Here is a 21386-nt window from a genome sequence, read left to right as displayed (position 1 = left end):
TGTCCGTAATAGAGACAATGATACTATAAATCTTACTGTTTTAACCTCCCGCTTGTTTCATACAGACACTGTTAACAAATCTGGCCAGCCTGACCCTCTGAATGTCTTGTCGAGGTTGTTTTTAGTTTCTTGTTACTGCCTGTAACTGTGAATTGGCTAAAGGTATTTCACGAATCTGTTCAATTTCATTGCAGATCATGGATGGTTTGGGAGAGAATGAACCTGATTTGAAACCTTCGTTGTATCCTCGCTTCTGTGAGGAAATTAAAAAAAACCTGCCTTCTTATACCATACACTTCACTAGAGTGTTTCAAAACAAAACATTCCATGTTTACAAACTTGCTAAGCATAAATAACGTTTCCAACCATGGCTTCAAGTTCAGTATTTTAATGCTAGGACCCACATTAGAAAATGCAGAAGAAGTTTACAAACATGTTACATTTGTAAGACATTTTACATTGATGGTTTCTTGTTAATTACTGTGATTCTTACTTTTTTAGACAGTTTAGTTTTGATAACATTCTTGATGTTGCCAAAATTTTCATAGATTCATAAATAAATGCTAGCAGGGACCATTTTGATTATAAAGTCTGACCTTCTGAATACCTAGGATATAATTGCTTTCCAGTTTTAACTGATTCAAAGACACAAAATGAGGAGCCTGCGTGACCGCTGCAGAATAGCTAGCCTAGGAAGTTCTGCTCAGCAGTTTGGATTTTTACTATAAAATGATAGAAATTCAATGAAAGCAGGCCACGCTACTCCTACACCGAGTATGCATTATCTTTGTGAATCCTTAAAATAGTCACAAAAATTAGGTTTTGTCTCACAATCTGATCCTCTTTGACAGATCCTTGTGCTCTTTCAGTGCCTCCTTTTTTGAATTCTTTGGGAATGTATGCGGATATGAGTTTCCAAGCTTGTGAGTGTGATTGCAGAATCAGTGAGTGCAGAATCAGCAAACAAGTTTGAAGAGTAACACTTTAATCATTGTCCAGCATTTTTAGTGATACAGAAACATACTGTTTTATAACGTTAAGCATTTAATGATGGAGTGTGATGTATTTCTAATGAGACTAAAGGTCGGAGCATGCTTGATACGTGTTGCATGTTTGTATCCTTGTAAAATGCTCAGAACAAACAAAACCCCAAATTTCTCAGCTTGGATTCTCACACCACTATTTTCTGTATTTGCTTTCTGAACTATAGGGGATCCTTTTGCTCCCTGTGTGAATTCCAGGAGTAGGATACCAAAACTGAACACTGCCAACCTTACAAAAGAAAAATTCATCTCTCAAATCAGCAGGAAACTTAGGTATTTAAAACATGTTCAGGTATTAGAGCTTTGCTTTACATTGTTTCAGACACAAAGCATTTTAGCACAAAATCGTTGTGTCCCCACTCTTTATCCTAAAAAATAGACTAGTTATTTTAAATTGACTTGGAAGATTAAATGGAGACAGGCCTCAATCCTGAGAATTTTGTGATTTGTTTGTACCCTTTGTCTTTTTACCGGCTAGAACTTTGTGAATTGTATTGACTTTCTAAATGCTGTGTAGATAACACAAGACTTTTGCTGTGTTTTAGTGCTGCTTTGGTTTTATATTGAAATTAGAGATTAAGTCTGTTTGAAAGTCTAACTGTACTCTCCAGCTGTAATTAGACATCCACTAGGATCATTTGTTTCTTATGAAAAATAGAATTGTAATAATCAAGTGCCTCTGGGCCAATGTTGAATTAACATTTGAACACCTATAAGAGTGTTTGTGGCCTGTGCAAATAACTCAGTTATAAAAATTACCACTGCAATTAATTTCTATTGATGGGAAACTTAAAGTGCTACTGCTGGCAAACTCCACATTTAATTTAATCAAGATGTGTAATGAGATTAGCTTAAACAACTGAGCTGTGTTCCGATTCCAAATGATTTGAATGTTTTCCCTTTTCAGTTGTACTAAGGTAAATTACTGAAGAGATGGAGATGTCACATGCTCAAACAATTTTATATTCAGTAAATACTCATTAAACAATGTTCAACATCTTTCTGCACTTTCATGCTAACACAGAAGGAAAGTGTGCTTTAATCAGACTGTATTTAAATCAAACATTGACAGTAGCTAGGTTGTTAAACTGAGCAACTGAAACTCCCGAGTAATTTCTAGCCTGTAGCCCTTAATGAGGTTGGAGACCACTGCAGTTTAACATAATACAATAATAAAACATTTTAATCAGTATTAAAACTTTAATTAGGCCCGTAATGATGCATGCCTGTTCTTGTTGAAAGCATGGGTCAGTGAATTCCTCAGTGAGTGCCTTACAGTAATGGAAAACAAGCACACGTAAGGTAAAGTATGGCTAGGCTGTATTGTCTTACTTTAAAAAGTGGTTGTATCTTTCTTTAAAGGTGCGGTAGTAACTTTCCTCCGATTGAAATGAGAGATTCCAAGATCCAGTGGTACCCTGTCATTTTCAGAGTTTACTTGTAGGTAACAGCTGAGACTGAGAAGACCTGACTGTAACAGTGGTTATTTTTAAATAGACTTTTTTCAAAAACACAGTCTCTCATGTTGCCCAAGGAGAAATTTAACCTTTTTGTAGAAACTACCGAGTGCAAATTTTTTGGGTTTGGGTTTTTTTAAAACAAAAGAGACCCCAAGCTCCTGTAGGTCTTGGGAGAGCAGAAAAACCAATGGCCCTGGTGATCCAGAACCACCACAAGAACATAGTTTCTTCTTACAACACAAACATCCCCCAAAGTAGCACACCAGAAATTTGAAGTGTTAGATACAAAGTATTTTGGAGATTGCTTGAAACTGTTGCACTTCACAGTCTTTAAAGCCTAGGTAGCTTGCCACACTTTAAGCAATCCCCACAGTTCCTGTATCAGAAAGACTTGCTACTGAAGGGAAGGGCGTATTTCAGTGACTATGTCAGCGTTCAGAAGACCAATCTCCTTAAAATAGTACAACAGAAAATGCCAAGGAACAAAACCACTTGCCAGCTCAGAGGAAAGCAGTACACGCACCAACACCGCACCCGGAGAGAGGGAGCAGCTGCTTCTCTGTCCCCGATTTCAAGGCTTGCCCGCCAGAGCAAAGCACGCGGGGGAAGGCTGGAGCAGCGGTGAGCAGTCGGTGCTGGCTGAGGCGTGGGGCTGCGGGACTGGTGGTAAAAAGGGCTACGTTTCCTGTTCCTAGAGGTTGGGTGTAAGAGCCTGAGACTTCTAGGAGGGAGGTGGTGGTCTAGTTGTCTGGTAATTATTTTCTCTACTTCCCGTGTCTTGCTGTGATCGATACTCACTGCATTAAAAATGTGCAATTTTTTAAAAAATAACTTCACCTGTTCCCGAACTACATCATCCTGATGCACCTTATTTCCCAGCGGTTGCTGTGGCATCACTGTTTCATTGTATTAAGTAGGATCCACCCCCAGGAACAACCCTCGTGGCAATGCATTTACCGAAGTCTTACAAGTAACTAGCAATGGGAATGGCACCGTCGTGACTTCTTGTGTACGGCACCCGTTGTCTGCAAGGACTTGTAAGCTGCGCATTATCAGTGGAGTTGTGGTGTGAATGACTTTTGAGATCACAGAGACAAAATGTTCTCAAGTAGCCAGAGTATTTTTAGGGGAGAAAAGCCTTTGAGATCCGTAAGTATATTTTCATTTCTTGTTTCAGTGTTCTGCCGGTGAGATCTAACATAGGTATTTTGTAATATGTTGTTGTAAAGAGACGTAATGACTATTGTATACTAAATAAATTGTGTAATTTGAAAATCACTTTTTTGGTTGTTTCTATCTTGGGATGGATTGAGAAAGGTGCAGTTAGGGAATCAGCTTTGTTTCAGTCCATATGGAGGAAGGCAAAGTGGTTTTCAGTGGGACGTTTTGACTTTTCTCAAGCGTGTTACATTGCATATAGCACTGCCTTTTTGAATCATCTGTGTGTTGTAACAGCTTGCCGGACTTCCTTTCTCTGTTACAAGTTAAAGGTGTATCAGCCATGATTTTTACCAGTCGTCCCGCAATTCACTTCAACTTCAGCAAGGTCGGCAGGCTGAGGCAGTCACTCGGTTTAAGTAAATATAGTTTGCTTTGACCAATAGGGATCTGCTTGTTTCCACCTCGTAGCTCAAGCTTTAGTATTCTTACTCGATGAAAAGACACGTGCAGTCTTTGGGAGAGAAAAATTACGTGTATCAAGTGCTTTATTAGAATTAGGATGTCCTGACAGAGGTAAGCTCTTAAAAGCGTAGGCGTTCTTGCGGCAGGGAGGAGCGGGATGTGCAGAGCTACGCATGCAACTCTCCAGCCTCTTTTTGTCAGTTGTGGCGCCTGAGTGCGGCCACATCTTCCCACGCGTGCTACTAGTCGTAAAGTGAGGTTTTGGGGAGTTTTGTCACCGACGTTAATCAGGTACAGGCAGGACTTCTGTGAGATTCATTTAATTAATGGAATGTTACCACAACGTGGTATGCTTGTAGAGAGGGGATTCCGGGTTCCAGAGAACCGGGTTTCTCAAAACCTCGTTCATCAACTGTTACCAATAGCGTGGTACAACCTATTTATTTAAACCCCCAGGAAACGGCCATGGTTTTTATCACTTCTATAACTAAGAAAACGCTCAGCTTTCCTCTATTCTAATCCTGCTCCTTCTACAGCCACAGTTTCCCTTCTAAACCTGCTTGTACTAGCCAGTAGGTCAGACCGAAGGACAACCAGCTTTTGCAGGGCTTGGCTACATGTTAAATACTGGGAATGTTATTTTGAAAGGGGAAAAACATGAAGATTAATGTAGTTGACAGGCAGACAGATTAAATACTAATATCCACATGATTATTTAAATTTCAGGCCTTTGCAAGTATTTTATACTAAATAAAATGTTCTTGCTAGATGTTTAAAGTCTGTAAAGAACGTGGAAGAAGATTAATAGAAGTACCAGATTACTGAAAATCCCACTACCTAGGGACCCAATTATTTTTTTTTTTATTCAATTTTTTTCTTCCCCCCTCACCCATTGCAAAGCTTTCTGTTGTCAAGCCAGCTGTCCCTGGTCTACAGCGATGTCAGTGCTATGCCCCGACAGGCTTTCTTGTAGAGGTACTGAAATACTTGTATGTGTCTGTGTAAATGTGGAACAAGCAAAGATATGATTTCAGAAATTGCACAGTAATTTAAAGAGCAGCATGCAAATTAAAACAGATAAATTAAGTGAACTAATTAGTAATCCCTAGAAAGAGAAAAAGCGGGTTTTACTAGGGCATGACATCTGCAAATGAGTATGTCCTATTACTGAGATTGTATCTACACAAGCTCCTATGGCGGTTTTAAAATGCTTTCTGACCTTTTGTCTTACACTGTATGGTCTGTAACACGTATGTCTAACTGCAATTACACGAGCAGCTCTGAGGTTGCAGTTATTATTACTTATGTTTGTGTACAAATTACTGCCACGGCTGTAATAAGGATCGCAGCGCGCATCCTACAGGTCAGCTGCTTCTCAGCACCTAAACTCCCAGACTAGGGAACAAGCCTATGGGTAACACAACTTGAGTAATTCTGTTGAGCCTAACGTGAAGGATTTCCTCCTTCTTAGACTGGTTGTCTGTCTGTTGCAAAAACATGCTACATGCAAAAAGCACTTGGGTATCTGAGAGAAGTGCTGGTCTGTGGCCCCAGCCAGCCGCAGCACTCGGGAAAACTCAGAAATGGCAACACGTCTTTTGAGTGTGTAACTAGAGCTTGAGTCCACGCAGCAATTAGAAGCAACTGCTGCTTCCCTCAGCCTTTCAGACAGAACAGCATGCGTGACTCCTGTCTGTGGAAGTATCTGATCAAAGCTGAGAAAGAAATAATTCAAGAGAATCCAAGCTTAAGTCAACCTTAAATACATGCAAGGAAGAGACATCATATGCAGAAGGCTTATTTATTATTTATACGGTGCCTTAGCTATGCATGACACTTCACAGGCAAATACAGTCCTTGCCCCAAGGAGCTTACAAGCTAAATTAAATTAAAACCAGCCAAAATGACAGCACATCCATAGCTATGGGAAGAACACAACGCATGCAGACAAAATTACTGCTGTTTGGGAAAGGAACAGATTTTGTGCATAGTATGTATTTACTTCATTTTCCATATCCTGTTTGTGACTGCTATGATCATGAAATACAGAAGCTGACACACCCGACTTGTGAACATTGCAAGATATTTTAGCCTATGTTTCCTCACAGGTAAATATATCGGTAAAATTACAAAATCATAGACTATGTGCCATCTGTGACTCAGAACTATGAGGCACGGGTAAAAACAGCAGTTAGCTTTTCCAGATGAAAATGCCACATTATCGGCAGTGTGTAACCGTTGGTCAATTGTGCGCTCAAGATTTTCCAAAGTGTGTCACAAATGCATGCAAGAACAAGATGCTCTGTGAACATTTCTCATTTAGGAAATGTGCAAATTAATCTAGCCTGCAGCCCTATTTGTTTATGGTTTTCTTACTATATGTATAAAAATAAAAGCCAGCCCTCCCAAAACAACTACTGATGCAACTGTAAGCAAAGCAGTTTTAATGTCATTTACAATACATTGTTTTATGCTTTGTTTTAATGAAACAAATTACCTTAGAATCTATATGATATATTCGTATTATCAGCTGATACATATATAATTCACATACTATATAAAGAAATGGCACAAAACAAGCTTGTGTTCTTGCTGCACTTTACTCCATTTATGAGTGGTCTCAATTTAAAAAAAAAAAAAAATTAATTTTATGGAGCCTTCTCTCTTCCAAATATTGTCAAGTTTAAAAAAAAAAAATGCAGAATACTAGCTGGACATTAAACAGTCTGAAAAAGGGACTGATAATTTGGAGCATAATATTCCACCCCCTGCAACCGGTGTGAGTTTTTCCCTGTGTTTCTCTGTCCCCCATTGATCACGATTTTCTACTGAAATGTATCCGAGGGCAGCCTGTATTATTGTGTGCTGTCATCCATGGTTTTTGGAGAATTACCATCTCTGGTGAATTATTAGACTTTTGGCAGGGTTTTGTTTATCACAGGATTTTAGTTTTAGAAGTCCCAGTGGTGGGTGAAGTTCTTTTTTGGGTGTAGGAAAGACCTTCAGTCTTCTGACATCCTAAAGACACTAGGTATTTCGACAACGTCCAAGGGACGTTGGGTTGTTTTCTTCGCTGAAAATGCATCTGTGCCCCCAGCCAGCTCTTCCCAAGGCATTACTTGGCTGCAGTTGTAGTTGGTCAGGGCTTCTATTAAAACAATCTCCAGCCTCTCAAACCTAATTCTTGCAATGCTTCTCTGAAAGGGGGTTTAGCAAAACATGAGGGACAGGGTTGTAGACGCAAATTACACGGTTCTGGCTGGTCAGTTCAATAACCCGTTAGGAATGAAAGACGATGGTGAACTGTGGTGTTTGCTACTGAAATTCCAAACTAGTGACCTTTGAGGCTCGTACCTTAGAAAACCTGGCCTTTTAATTAAGAAAAGTATGTAGCTGCAAGCAGCTGATTTGATGTGTTGTGCCTAAATTCAGTTTCTTCATTTGTCTGACAGCATAAAGGGATTTCATTAAGTTATAACCGAAGTTAAAGATCACCATCCATGCTGCTTCATTCCTTAACCTGGATCCATGGACTCTCATCTGCACCACGTTCAGGGAGCTTGTGCTGTAACTGAGCCTCAGTCAGGGAAACGAGATGGGTAGCGTAGAACATGGACTTTATTTCCACAAGAAAAAGACAATGTGCTTTTTTTCTTCAAATAACTGCTAAAGCTCCTACTGAAAACAGTACACACAGCATGCTTGCTTCATGCTTCGAGCACCATCTTAGCTTATGTACACAGGATCTCTCCAAGAGTCCTTTATTACCTTAGTGACAAAAAAATCTGTTTCTTTCTTAAACACTGTATGTGAATGACTAAGTACCCCAAGTTCTCCATTTACTCTTTCCAGTAAGTTTGTATCCCCAAACACAGATATCTAGAATGGCCCAAGATTAGCTTCTACTACTAAATTTTTCAGTTAGATGCAAGTTGTGGCTCATTAGTGGGAATTTGACCGCCTCTCATAACAGGGAAAAAAAAGCGGGGGGAAGGGGGATAGTACATAGCAAGAGCATGAAAAACCGTCCTTCACCCCTGCTTCCAAAACTTTGAAAACAGTAGAGACTCTAATCTACACGTCTTCTGCATCTGCATGTGAGTACAGTTCACTCAGTTTCTCAAACTTCGGTCCCCACTCTTTAATGTCATCGAACGCTACACCCTCATCCGGTTCAGAGGAGCTCAGGGTACTCAGGCTGCCAGCAAGCGAGCCTTCCCCTTCGGTGCAGAACACCTGCAGTGAGTCGTGGGGCGCAGCCCGGGGATGACGGTCCGCACCTCTGACAACGCCTGACAGGTACTGACCAAAGTCTCCGCTCGTAAGAGAGGCTTCTGCAGTCGCTGATGTTTCGGTCTGCTCCGGCACGCTCGGGGACGCATCGCTAAAGAAACTGTGCAGTTTTGCTGGTTTTTCTCTCTTCCTGTAGAGGGAATAGGCTGGGCTGGTTTGAATAGACACCTGCAGTTCTGCCATGTTGTATGCATCCTGGAGTGAGAAACCGTTCACGTTAAATTAATATTCTCTATAGGTCCCAAAATTTCCCGTTCTAGTGGAAATAAAGAAGGAACAATCCCGAGGCAATCCCTTTGGTGTGAACATGTGAAGGATTAGCTAGTTCAACCAACTCTGCCACCTACAACGTGCCAAAGAAAGCCAAAACCTGCCAAGCAGATGAGAAAGCATGAGGAACACCTGTGCAGCCTGCGCTACTACAATGAGGTCCAAAATCAAGTCTAATTTCATATTAGAAGCTAAATAAAAATGACAGAAATGCCCCAATTTTTGTTCTGAAATTCAGATCTGAATATTTTTTCCATCACTGAACACTGATGCCGAGCCTGGCAACAAAGGTGAGAAAGCATCTTCACAAATAGCATGTAAAAAGAAATCTTTCTGCATTAGCAGTTCAAACATCTGCAGTGATCTCTTAAAATGTTATCAATCTGTGGAAAAATTGCTCGTTATGTTATATGGAAGTGGCACGATTGTAAGAGCCAAGTAACTACCTATTACAAAAAAAAGAAAAGTTTCCCTTCTAGTGAAGCAGCAGTTAATGCTGTCTGGTAATTGTGCCGCAGTTCCTGAAGTGCAGCTTCTGTCACTAAAGCTTCCAGTACCATACGTGTTAATTGCATTAACTGATCAGAATCTTTATGCCAGCTGAAAGAAAGAAAAGAAGCGTTGTCCTACAGCATCCTTCACCTTCCTACAATCCAAAAGTTCTGCCTCTGGACTTATTTACAGGCAAAAGAAGAATGTTGACAGGCTGTGTGAGACAGAACTCATTACGGCAAGCAAGTAATTATTTGTATTGCTCATGCTATTCATCTGAGTAGTAGCCACCGATGACAGAGCTGTCAAATCAGCACATTCCAAAAGATGACATCTATTCTCTCGCATGCTGAATTGCGCATAACCATTTTATACGAGATTATCCTAGGTAATCTTGGTGAGCCTTTGCTGAGTTTCAATCAGAGACAGAGAACTGCTTCAAAAAAACCCAACAAACCCACCTGCAATCAAGAAGCCACGTTAAGTGGCAAGACTAGGGTTTGGGACAGGACTGCAACATAGAATAGCTGCTTATTTCCATTCATCCAGAGACTAAATACTGTTAGTGATGAACAACGTCACACCTACAGTGCAGATGCCTCTCTTAGGCATGTTCTAAGTAAGTGTAAGCTACAGTATGATCCCACTACGAGCATTTCGTAATAGCACGGCTACCAGTATAACCAATAAAACATGACAACTTTTAGTCGTACAAAACTTAAATGGGAGTTTGTCCAAACACAGATTTAAGGAGCATCCCTTCAGTGAACCTGGTGATATTAAAATCATCCTTCACTGCTATTAGCAGTTCATTAAAACGACACATTTCTTCTGATATATACCATTCTTAGTTGGCAGTCTACAAACCCAAGGCGATCCTTGCCTCTAGCTTCAAAGCTGGCTTTTAACAACGTTTGGTGTTTAGTTGCGTTAAGTATATACTCAACAGTGCACTAACCTACTACAATTTTTATGAACTCCGAATTTCTCTGAGGAATAGTTTTATTTATTTCAGGTGGAGAAACTCCTTAGTAAGACAGCCTCTTGTCCCCATAGTCCTACCCTCCACTAACATTACAAGGACAAAACTCTCTTGTCCAAGCGCCCTCATGATCCTTTTGTTAAGGTAACATTACAATACAATTAAGGTACCGTAATTCTGGGTATTTTGGGTTTTTTAGATCTAGGCAAACAATTAGGTACTAAAAAGGATACTGGGAAGTTTTAGCTGCAATCCCAGCAATGGTAAAATTTGAATAATTTAGGAACAGTATACAGAACCCCTAGAGGCTTCACCCCAAGCAGCATTTCTTCAAGACAGAGTAATAGCCTCAGATGAAGATCGTCAAGTCACTAATTTACTTCCAGTGCTTAAAGTAAGGAGTGTATTTTAAGAACTCTCCAAAAGTAAACATGTCATACAGTAACTCTGGATTTCCCCAATCTATAGACCTTCTGGGTGTAAAATTGCAAAGTATTGCAGAGGAAGTTAATCTTATTAAGGAAAACGGGATTTACGCATATAGCTGTCTATGTTATCACATGGAAAATGTCCCTGTATTTATTATGTTCACACTAATTCATCAGGAAATTAAGAATACTCTACAAGTAAGAATACTTTCTCAGGTGGCCTTGTAAAACACTCTCTATATTTTATAACTATAAATTCTGGAAGATATTTGGAATTTTGGGACAGGTCACATTTAATTTTTTTTTTAAATCACTGGCTTTTTTTGATCCATCACATTGGTGCCCTGACTATTATTACCTCTGCCGAGTCACACCACCTTTTGAATCCATGAAATGAACAGTTTCAAAAGGCGGCAATGAAGTTCCTTACCTTTTGTAAACATAGCAAATGTCTGTGGGTCAGCAAATAACCTATTTAAATTACTCATCTGTAAGATCTGTAGTTTTCTTTCAAAGTTCTGGCTTAAACTGACATGTAGAAATCCTTCGAACAGCTAGCAGAAATGTTAATATTATCTGGTTTGGGTATAATCTGGTCTACTGTAAGTACAAACAAGCTTGTGTTCACTAGCGCGTCTCTCTCCAAAACAGAAAAATGCAGAAAGGTTCTTCCACAACCACCACGTGCTTTAGGGCTTAAGAGGAACAAGTGTTGTTTCTTAACAAGTCAAGTCTGAGTAACTGCAGTTATGAACAGGCTCCAGAAAGAGACTGTCCATAACAAACAGTTGATGTCAGGCTCTTTCAAGCCCTCAGTGCTACAGCAGTAATTACCACCGAGAATTCAGCGTCTCCCGAGCCACGAAACCAAAACCATCAGCTGTTAGTTCTTTACTGCTAAACTTGCTCTACAAGCATTTTTAAACATGCACATAGGATCCCTTGCTTTAAGACAAATTAAAAATTGATAGGCACTTCTCTCCGCTTAAGAAACATGCACCCTTGTGTACATAACCTTGCAAATAAGTCATCTACCAATTGCAGTAATGAATCAGCAGAAAAAAGGCTGAGGTCCTCAGTTATAAAGGAAAAGCCAAAACCACATTTTTGTTAGCATGGTGAGCCAGCAGTCCCCTCTTAATTGTAATGTAACACAACGATCCTTACTTGGTCTTGTTCCCCACCCCCTTCTTCATTGTAGTTGAGGATATTTTCTCTGATGTCCTCCAGGTCCTCACAATGCGCAGATACGTGGCAAACTCCTCCGCTCAGACCTTTGTGACTCTTCCAGCGAGCCCACAAGAATACAGCACTGAACAGAGCTGTGTAAACACACAGGAGCAAAACAGAACATCATTCAGAAACAAATAAAACATTTCTATACAGAAGTGCTGCAGGGCGGCTTAGACAGCAGCCGTTCTACATGAGTACTGCAGCACTGGTTTGCAGTCCCAGCCAGCAAGGCTGTAGTTTTGTGTTTCTCAGCAAATGTTTGATTTTTGCACTCTTCAATGTAGTTACAAGTGAACGTCAAAGACAGAAGAAAAGGCCTTTAAAGAGCATTTTAAAATACCCTCTAAAGTGTAACTTTGAAGTTGTTAAAAGTGTAACTAACTGAAGAACTGAATGACCCAAGTGCTGTTCAGAGACCTATCTATTTAATCTATTGAGTTAAACTTTGTAAGAGAAAATGTATACAAAGGGGTAGCACTTAAGTAACAGTGTGTTGACAGTAACAGATACAATGACACAGAAATGAAGCACAAGACAAAAGAGGAAATGACTTACACGTTTTACTAGAAAAAAAAAAAAATCGGGCACATTTTGCCTTAGCATCCATGAATTTAAAACGTTTTTCTTAAATGCTTAGGTGCATTTTACACACTGACAGTTGTAAAGCTTCAACATCAGGTACTGAACATTATGTAAATAGAAACTTGTGTACCACTGTGTTACCAACTCTATAAAAATTGGATAAAAGCTCATCATAAGACCTCAAACCATTGGATACCATAAACTAACACCGCAGTGAATTAAAGAGACTAGAATCTCTTACAGAATATCTACATGGCAGACTGCAGTTCTGTGGAGCTGCATCTAGATGACGTCGGGACTGAAACTGGTGTACACGGAGGTCTGTGCCCTGCCCTGTGCTGTGTAGCTACACTCTTCAAGCTGAATCAATGCGTTTCAGATGTATGTTTACCTTTCCTCCCACCATCCCCAAATTTACAGAAATGTGTCACACAGATTTTCACACATGGTAACTTCTTGGCAAAGTCATTTTTTAGCTGAGCTGATTTTGAGACACTCAAGAAGTCTTTTAAATCTTCTACGTCTCTCCTATTTGACTGCTAATAAAAAGCCAATACTTAAAATGAATATAGCCCGTATTCCAAGAGCGTAACAAGAGTGTAAACCAGAAGTACTCCCACTGAAGATAGTAGCTCTTCCATACAGATACCAACAGTGTAAGCTCCTGCCTGATTTTCTCCTCAGGATCTTGCGATCCTGAGCTGTCATTAAAAGCGTTCTATGAAGTTTATTGTTTCTTTGATCCATAGCGTTAGTGTTAGAGCAGTTGCAAGCTCCAAAGTGTCACTGTGTCTTTAACTGAACAAAATGAGCTGAAGCCTCCTCCTGGCAGGGAGGGGTGGGGAAGGTTCATGTGATATCGAACCAACGTGAAGCCGCCCTGGTACTGATTTACTTACAGAACAGTTCCATATTTGAATTTAAGATGTAATCAGATGTCAGAAAAGCAGCTTTTCTAATCTACCGGAAACTTACAAATTTATAATTTAAATTGCGTGAATTAATTGCTTCTAAGTGCATTACCACTTTCTGGAAGTTGTGTAAGAGAAAGGGCATTTGAAATCTAGAGAACGAGTAATTTTATTAAAAATTCTCCTAACAAAAGTTGCAGTTGTGTGGTAATACCACGGTTGACCACATCTACTAAAATTTTCCCAGCAATGCACACCCCTTGGTTAAAAACAACTGTTTCTAACTCATAATTTAGACCTGAAAGATTAGCAGGATTATTAGGTAAAAGATATTGTTGTTTTTTCAGTCAAGTTCAGTCAAGCACAGGCAGCAGCATGAAGTCAGCTCACAATAAAACTGCTCTGACATAGCAAAACCCCCCTACTTTAACATTACAATCTCTTATCAACTTCCACTAACTGGGATTCCAAAAGCTGTGAAACCAGTTAGCTTCCCACGTTATTTGCTGTTCATATGTGCATGGCAAACATAGTATCTAGCAGAGTTGGGGAAAATGAGGGTATTTCAGGTAGCTACAGACGGATGCAAAATAGTCCACAATATGTTTTCATACTCTGACATTTCATACTCTGACATACTACAACTTCTGAATGAAACTTAATTAACATTGCAAGCCATGAGAAAAACCCTATGTCCTTACTCAGGCAAACTTCCATGAAATTTGAATAAATGAGAAGGACTCAAAGATGTGATCCTTCCTCACTCACGAGATCCTTCTTTGTCTTTTCTCTTCTATTTGAGACCCAATGCCTAAGCCTAAAAATGGTTGAGGAAGACAAAAGCAGCTGTTGGGAGCTGTGACACAACCGGTAAGATGCAAGAGATTGCTCCTGTCTGACCAAGTGTGTTCCTATCAGACACTGTATTTCTCTTAGACTGAAAAATCTGTTTCATGCTCAGTAGTATTTTAAACAATGCTTATCTGGTAGCAATTTCCACTCTTGCTGTTCAATTGAATTTGCTTCCAATTATGCATCTGAACAGTTCCTTAGCAATGAAGTGAAAATGTGCAGAAAATAAAACTGCAAAGACTTTCCATCGCTCACAAATGTTGATTCACTTAGCAATATATGCACAGGGGGATGAAAAGTAAGTCACTGATGGAGCTGAGACCATGGCAAAGAAATGAAGGCAGAGTCAAGTCTCCATTAGGAAACTGAGTTTTTCAGCAGGAGGATGAGATGATGACTATTCAGGACAAGATGGATAAATGAGTTCACCAAAGGTAATACAAGATGTAGTTGCCGTAACTACCTAACAGCGCCAAAAAGCAAATGCAGATGGCAAACATGGAACTAAAGCTCAGGCCTGTATCCTTGTGAAAGATCGCCAGTGTGATTTCACAGTTACGTCCAGTATAGCCATCAGGGCAGTGACATTGGAACTTGGTTGGTGACTGTGAGATGCAGGTACCGTAGTTACAGGGCCTTTTAGCACACGCAGTGTAGACACACTGTCTACCAGTGGCATTCTCCATGATCATGTGTCCCGGAGGGCAACTGAAAAGACGAAGGCAAAATGACACCATTAAGCTTTGACAAAAGTAGGCGTGAAAGACAGCATTTAAGACTTTAAAGCAGTCTTTGATGACACTCTATATACAGTTTCTGAAGTAGCTACTAGAAGTAAGTTACTTAGAATAATTACAGGATTGTAGTCTTTTCTAAAGCACTCATAGAATCATAGAATCGTTTAGGTTGGAAAAGACCTTTAAGATCATCAAGTCCAACCGTTAACCGAGCACTGCCAAGTCCACCACTAAACCATGTCCCTAAACACCACATCTACACGTCTTTCAAATACCTCCAGGGATGGTGACTCAACCACTTCCCTGGGCAGCCTGGTCCAGTGCTTGACAACCCTTTTGGTGAAGAAATTTTTCCTAATCTAATCTAAACCTCCCCTGGCACAACTTGAGGCCATTTCCTCTTGTCCTGTCACTTGTTACTTGGGAGAAGAGACCGACCCCCGCCTCGCTACAACCTCCTTTCAGGTAGTTGTAGAGAGCGATGAGGTCTCCCCTCAGCCTCCTTTTCTCCAGGCTAAACAACCCCAGTTCCCTCAGCCGCTCCTCATAAGACTTGTGCTCTAGACCCTTCACCAGCTTTGTGGTGAACAATGAGCTCCACTTTAAACCCCTACATCTAGGGCTTTCAGAACTCAGGTAGTTCCACTGGCTTCTGCAAGATTACCCATGTGAAAAATAGCTGGATTAGGGTTTGCAGGTCTGTCTAGGCAGGACAAGCTATGCTATGTTCTTTGTATTTCCATCACAGTGAATTTCCAGAAAAAAATACATCTCTAGAAAACTCCGTTTGTGTGGACAGTGGCAGTCAGTAATGCTTAAAGTGTACGTTTTCACAGCACAACTAACTTGAATTGGTGTTGTCCTAACCTCAGCCCCAGCCACACACAAGAACTCTGAGCTTAATGATGCGGTGCTTCTAATGCAACTCGAGTGGCCTGTAAGGGAACAGAGGTCACAGCTTAAGACAGTATAAGAAGTCAAACACTGACAAAAGAGAGCACATCTACATTGCACAGCATGAGCTTCGCAAGACAGCTAGCCATGCTAGTGTTTCACTCCACTCAAGCTAACATTCCGCCTTTTCCTGATTTTCAGGGTTTACAAACATTCTGGATTTGCTGCTATTCTTTAAACATTTTCAATTAAGACGGGCAGCTGAAATTGTTACAGAATCAATGGAGATATACACCAATTATACATCAGCTAAGGGTAGTACCTAAAAGGACAGTGTTCTCTGAGTAACCTGAGGCCTATGCAGGCATCTAGCTTAGTGTTTCACTGTGGTTCAACTGATTTGATGAGATTGCCAGTGGCAGCCTTCAAGTTGCACACTTCTTCAGCACCCACCCTTTCCCACCTGAATCTGGAGGGTTTTGTGCTTTTATTTCCACCAATTACCTGCATTCGTGCATCATCCACAAATCAATACAAATAAATTCCTGGTTACAAGGGTTATTCCTACAAGCCTCCGAAGAACAGCCTTCTTTGATGCCTTCGGCACTTAATACTGACACCAGCTCCTTCACGTGAGTATCCAGAGGAATTCTGTAGTTATTAAATCTGACATCCTTCATACATCCTGAGGCAAGGCACAAAGAGACTATTTTAAAAGCCATTCAGCAAGAACGATTTGAAGCAGCTGTAAGATTTGGCAGTTTATGTTTAACAAAGGACCCAGGCTACCAAAGTTCAAATCTAGGACTGAATTTACCTAAACTTTCATAGCATCGTTCTCCGTTTTTTGACTGAATTTATTAAAGTTTTGATCAAGATTCCCAGTGTTTTCCACAAGAACCAAGCGCTGCTGCGGGCCCCTATCTGCTTGTGTTCAAGACAGCAGAACACGTACCCCTTCACTGTGTTTTCAATAGAAAAGTCCAAATATTGTGGAAAATCTGTTATATGTGGAAAATCTGTTACATTCTTCAATGTGTACCAGTACAAATTGTGTTTGGTTGATTAATTCTGGTTTACAGCTTAACTTTATAGAAGAGCAAACCACAAATAATGGTGAAACAGCCTTGGGTCACTGATAGAAATGTTGTACTGAAGATGTGTGGCATTAATTTCATATGCACAAGATGCCTCAGCATAAAAGCATATACCTTGATGAATTAAGTACATTTTATAACTTCAAAGCCCTTAAAGTTTCAGCTGCTTAACAGCAACATTAATTGTCCTAATTAAAATGATCTTCATGTAACCATTTGAATTCTTTAATCTACTTACTTAAAAACAAATACTATTACTCCCATAAATAAAAATTCAAAATACGAATCCCTAGTATTCAGAATCCCTAGTTCTCAGCATAAACTTTAGTTATTGGAATACTTCTAGTGAAACAATGGAAAACAATCTTTTTCTAAATAATCTGAGATACACTCATGGTGTAAGTTGTTATTCTATTTAATGCATATATATTTCATACGTTTTCTCCTCACACTTTTGTGTTACTCACTGAAATACTTTTATCTGCTGAAAACATTACCACCTTGTTTCAAATGGATTTAGTAGAATCTGGTTAAAGAGGTGAAAGGCATGGGAGAGGGAGGTGATAGACAGATACCAGGCGCATTTAACCAAGTAATGGTGTGTGTCTTTCCTTGTCAATATAAAAGATGCGCTGCGTAACTGTGCATTAACTTATACTGTGATTTTAGGCGAAGGGTGAGCTGCCAACTAAGGACAGAGTAAAAAGCTGTTATGGATTATCTTAACCTTACATTTCTCTATATTTCTGTCTCCTTTGTGTAACTATTCAATTTCCAGACTGAAAACTGATTTGTTTTTTTAACAAACATCATGCCTTCGTCCGTTCAGTTGCTAAAAATTTAAACTGTTAGCTCTAATTCAATAAACCATTTCTCATTTTAGTTAATGCTTCAACTGACTGACTGTAAAATCCAATAATACAAAGGTAGTGCATAAAGGTAATAAACCAGAGAGTTTGTTGTGTGCTGTGCAATGCCCATATAAAATGGAAATACTCCTTTCAGCATAGGGACAGTTGTATTTGGTAGGGAAGGGCAGCTGCTAAACTGGATAGAACCATGCAATGAACCAGTTCTGTGTATCTAATGTAATAAGCCATCCAGAGTCCACCTGGGAGAAGCTTGTGGATCTCCAGTTACAAATACTCTACATACAGTTGTGTGAAGAGGTTACCATCTTTGTTCCAAGTCCAGTAGCTAACAGTATTTGCACATAATTCCCTGCTGTACCTTCTTCCTAGTCAGAACAGTTTATTTGTCCCTTTTGTGAAGTGTCATGCAAGAAATCTGTTTACTTTGGGCTCTATATAAACAAGAAAGCTTCTCACAATATGCCCATGTAGTACCAATAAACCTTCATTTTTACAGGTCCATATTCCAAACAGTGAGATCAAGAATTCCTCACCTTGAAAACTCTTGTTCTGATTGAATGGGTAGGTGTTTCCAAGGACCAAGCTGCTGGGGTCAATCACAATCTCTTTGTATACTCCTGCTGCTTTCAGAATTTCTCTCTTCCCACCTCCTTCATAAAGGCGAAGCGTAAATTCATTTTCATTTCTCTCCAGTGTGATATGATGCCATTCACCATTATCAATGTGGTAGGAGGGAAGGCTTACAGAATAGTCTCCATCACCCAGATTATACGAGACCACTAAGAATCCCCGAACAACCTTGTGGATAATTAACAAAGTAGTAAGAAAGAAAAGTCACCACCTGACATTTTGTATTGACATGTAACTGTCACATTACTTGAATTAAGACTTGTATGCAATCATCAATCTCAAAGCATTTGTTTAAATTTAGGGTAGGTTTGCACTGCATGTACAGCGTAATACAAAGATACTTCAGGTGCTACTGAACTTGACAACCTAAATACTGGTAGCGGTGTACTCACAGTAGTATGTAATTCACTCCGAGTAATTTTATCCTGCTTCTCTCTTGGACAAATTTATGGAGTTCTTCAAATGGTTGAGAATCTGGTGCATCACTTCTACACTGACAGCTCAAACCAACTTAGCTGAAGAGGTGACTCATTCAGTGGTATGTATAAAATGAACAGGTTGTCATTTTGAGAGCAACATGATTAGAACTGCTACAGGCACCTTTCTTGGCAGGGTCTGAACTATGCAGAATCGGCCACTCGTGACCACAGCTGAATAGGACACCAGGGTAGACACACTATTCATCCTATTCTGTATAGCAAACTATACTTCACTGTAACTGGCAATAAAGTCATTCAAAATCCAATGGGATACCATGGTTATGCGGTCAATATCTTAAGTGAAAGATCAGATCTGTAAGTGTCCATAAAACAAAATTCCAAAGTTTTTGTGCTTAGGGTTTTTGTGCATAAGGGTTTTGGTTCTATTTCCAACTCTTAAGCTAATGTTTCTCTGGGCTAACTCTTCACGGGCACTGATTTAACTTTACACTACTACTGTCTGGGATGCCTTGCTCACCTGTAGGGTGATGTGCTCATCCTTATTTCGAGACAACATGCTCGTGATGACACTGTCAGGCTGCCGTGTCCTAATCATGGCTTCAAAGAGCGTCCTACGGGCAGGCACACTGACGGGAAGCTGATAGCGAATGTGACTTCCTGGCCCAAATGTATATTCTTTGGCAACTAAAACAACAGGATAAAGACCTTTAAACCATTTTGTAGGGAGAGGGAAATATTACTGTTCCATTATTTTCATAATAAGAGTTGAAAGTAAAAAAAAAATTGTACTGCACAGCATGGATCCATGAGACATAGCTTGTCTTTTGGGACATGTCCCTTTATCTATTTCCACAACTTCCCCAGTCACTCTCCCATTTCATCTTCCTCTGTAAAGAGGTGATCTCCCTCCTGACTTGATCCTGCTAACGCTTCTCCTTACAATGCTCACACAGGATGACAGCAGGAAAGCAGAAGCTCTGATCAAGACAAAAGAAGAGACTGCAGACAAAATATTAAGTACCACAACCAATTTTCACAACCTGCTGTTTTATAGTTGTCTTTTTGCTGCAAACTTTGGCTCCATGAGGGCTAAAGAAAAGATCCTACTATACCAAAAGCACAGATCCTTAAGCCAATAGAGTCTCTTCCAGACACTAACAGAACAGTAATTTCTAGTTCCAGTTGTGTAGTTCTAATTCTGCACAGTAAGTGGTACTGGCACACTCACATTTAAGTTTTAGGTCATTAGATATTTCTGAAAGTGTAAACAGATGCAAATTCAAAAAATTGTGATGAGAACAAATAATTTTGTTCACAATTCTTTTGTGATGCAGTCTCCATTATACAGTTATTGCACAAACAACCTCAGGACTAAAGAAATTATCTGATACTGAGAAGGTAATTTCTGAAAGGGAATGAGAAAAGAAATTGTTAAAAATCACAGGCAACGACACTGAAACACGGCTTTATACCATGTAAACATCAGAAACCACCTCAGCAATCAATACCTGCAAACATTTTGAGTTTTCTGTATTGTAGAATTTACCAGCCTATCAATAATGTAACAGAAAAACAAACTTCACCTTTATCACATCGATAGCCATAGTAACCCGGCAAACAATGACAAGCGAATGATCCCCAGTCTCCAAGACACCTCCCATGAATACCGCAGGAAGAAGACCCCATGGTCTCACAGCTCCCATCTGTCAGTGTGCAGCCAGGGAAGCTATTCAGGGACTCTGCAGGAGACTGAAGGTCATATACCTTCAAGAGAAAATTGTGTAACACTGAAATATTATTTAAGAAACACTTATACTTCATTCTTAAACAGAAATAGTTATACCACATGACAGTCTGTTCTTCGTCTGCATTGCTTAAGATGCTAAGTTTGCTTTTTGACATTCAGATTTCAACTTATTTTATCAAGACCGTATTTTGCCTTTGAATAAACTCAACTGACTATGAAAGCAAAAAACCCCTAATATTTCCTAACAAAGCAGACAGCTGGCCTAAATATACCATTATACAATTGCCATTCAGAAGTTCCCTGAACGCACAAAAAAGCTTGGAAGACAGCTGCATGAAGTAAGGGATAAACAAAGGCACAGTTTCTGGCTCACAAATACATCTGTTTCCAATTGAGAAATAACTTTTCAAGGTAGCTATTCTAATTATGACAAAAAAATCCAGAATTTTCTTGTATTTTACACTGACACATATGAGCATTGAATAGATTAATGGAAGCAAAAGTTTCAGGTATAATACAAATCTCCCCAAAATTTAATAAAGAAGTTTACTTCTTTGCTAAAGCAAAATGTTACACTTCTCTCACCTGAGTATCCAAGATGAAATTGCGCAAACAACCAGAAAAGTGTTTGTGTAGCAACTGTGGGTAGGAATATGGTAAAGATTCTTTTACACCACCCAGCTGTAGAACATGGTTCACATTCAAATACCTTTAAAAATCATATGAATAATAAAAATAGATGTGAATTTACCTTCAAACATAGGCATTATATAATAAGACAGATAAATAAACATCTATTC

At 39.6% G+C, this 21386-nt stretch overlaps 2 protein-coding genes across 8 annotated transcripts in view; one reads left to right on the top strand and one right to left on the bottom strand.

The window, feature by feature from the left end:
• The window catches only part of DPY19L3 (dpy-19 like C-mannosyltransferase 3), a 39653-nt gene extending 35872 nt beyond the window's left edge, over window positions 1-3781 (top strand). For 3 of the 6 annotated variants that reach the window (XM_076349177.1, XM_076349175.1, XM_076349176.1), the window contains 2 exons: window positions 195-241; window positions 2973-3781. In XM_076349177.1, the coding sequence (XP_076205292.1) occupies window positions 195-241; window positions 2973-3198 (273 nt within the window). In that variant the 3' untranslated portion in view covers window positions 3199-3781. Of the gene's footprint in view, window positions 1-194; window positions 445-1210 lie in introns of all 6 variants that reach the window. The other 3 variants (XR_012996282.1, XR_012996281.1, XM_076349178.1) reach the window with 3 other exon arrangements.
• Window positions 3782-5931: 2150 nt separating this feature from the next.
• LOC143165608 (neural-cadherin-like) overlaps window positions 5932-21386 on the bottom strand; it is an 84128-nt gene continuing 68673 nt past the window's right edge. For both annotated transcript variants that reach the window (XM_076349162.1, XM_076349161.1), the window contains exons 27-34: window positions 21172-21295; window positions 20423-20603; window positions 19357-19523; window positions 18303-18567; window positions 16305-16485; window positions 14633-14877; window positions 11759-11913; window positions 5932-8614 (exon numbers count right to left, since the gene is read on the bottom strand). In XM_076349162.1, coding sequence (XP_076205277.1) covers window positions 8201-8614; window positions 11759-11913; window positions 14633-14877; window positions 16305-16485; window positions 18303-18567; window positions 19357-19523; window positions 20423-20603; window positions 21172-21295 — 1732 coding nt within the window. In that variant the 3' untranslated portion in view covers window positions 5932-8200. The remainder of the gene's footprint in view (window positions 8615-11758; window positions 11914-14632; window positions 14878-16304; window positions 16486-18302; window positions 18568-19356; window positions 19524-20422; window positions 20604-21171; window positions 21296-21386) is intronic.

This window comes from Aptenodytes patagonicus, chromosome 11 (genome assembly GCF_965638725.1).
Source record: "Aptenodytes patagonicus chromosome 11, bAptPat1.pri.cur, whole genome shotgun sequence".
NCBI classification, from domain to species: domain Eukaryota; kingdom Metazoa; phylum Chordata; class Aves; order Sphenisciformes; family Spheniscidae; genus Aptenodytes; species Aptenodytes patagonicus.
This window is presented reverse-complemented; position numbering and strand designations above follow the sequence as displayed.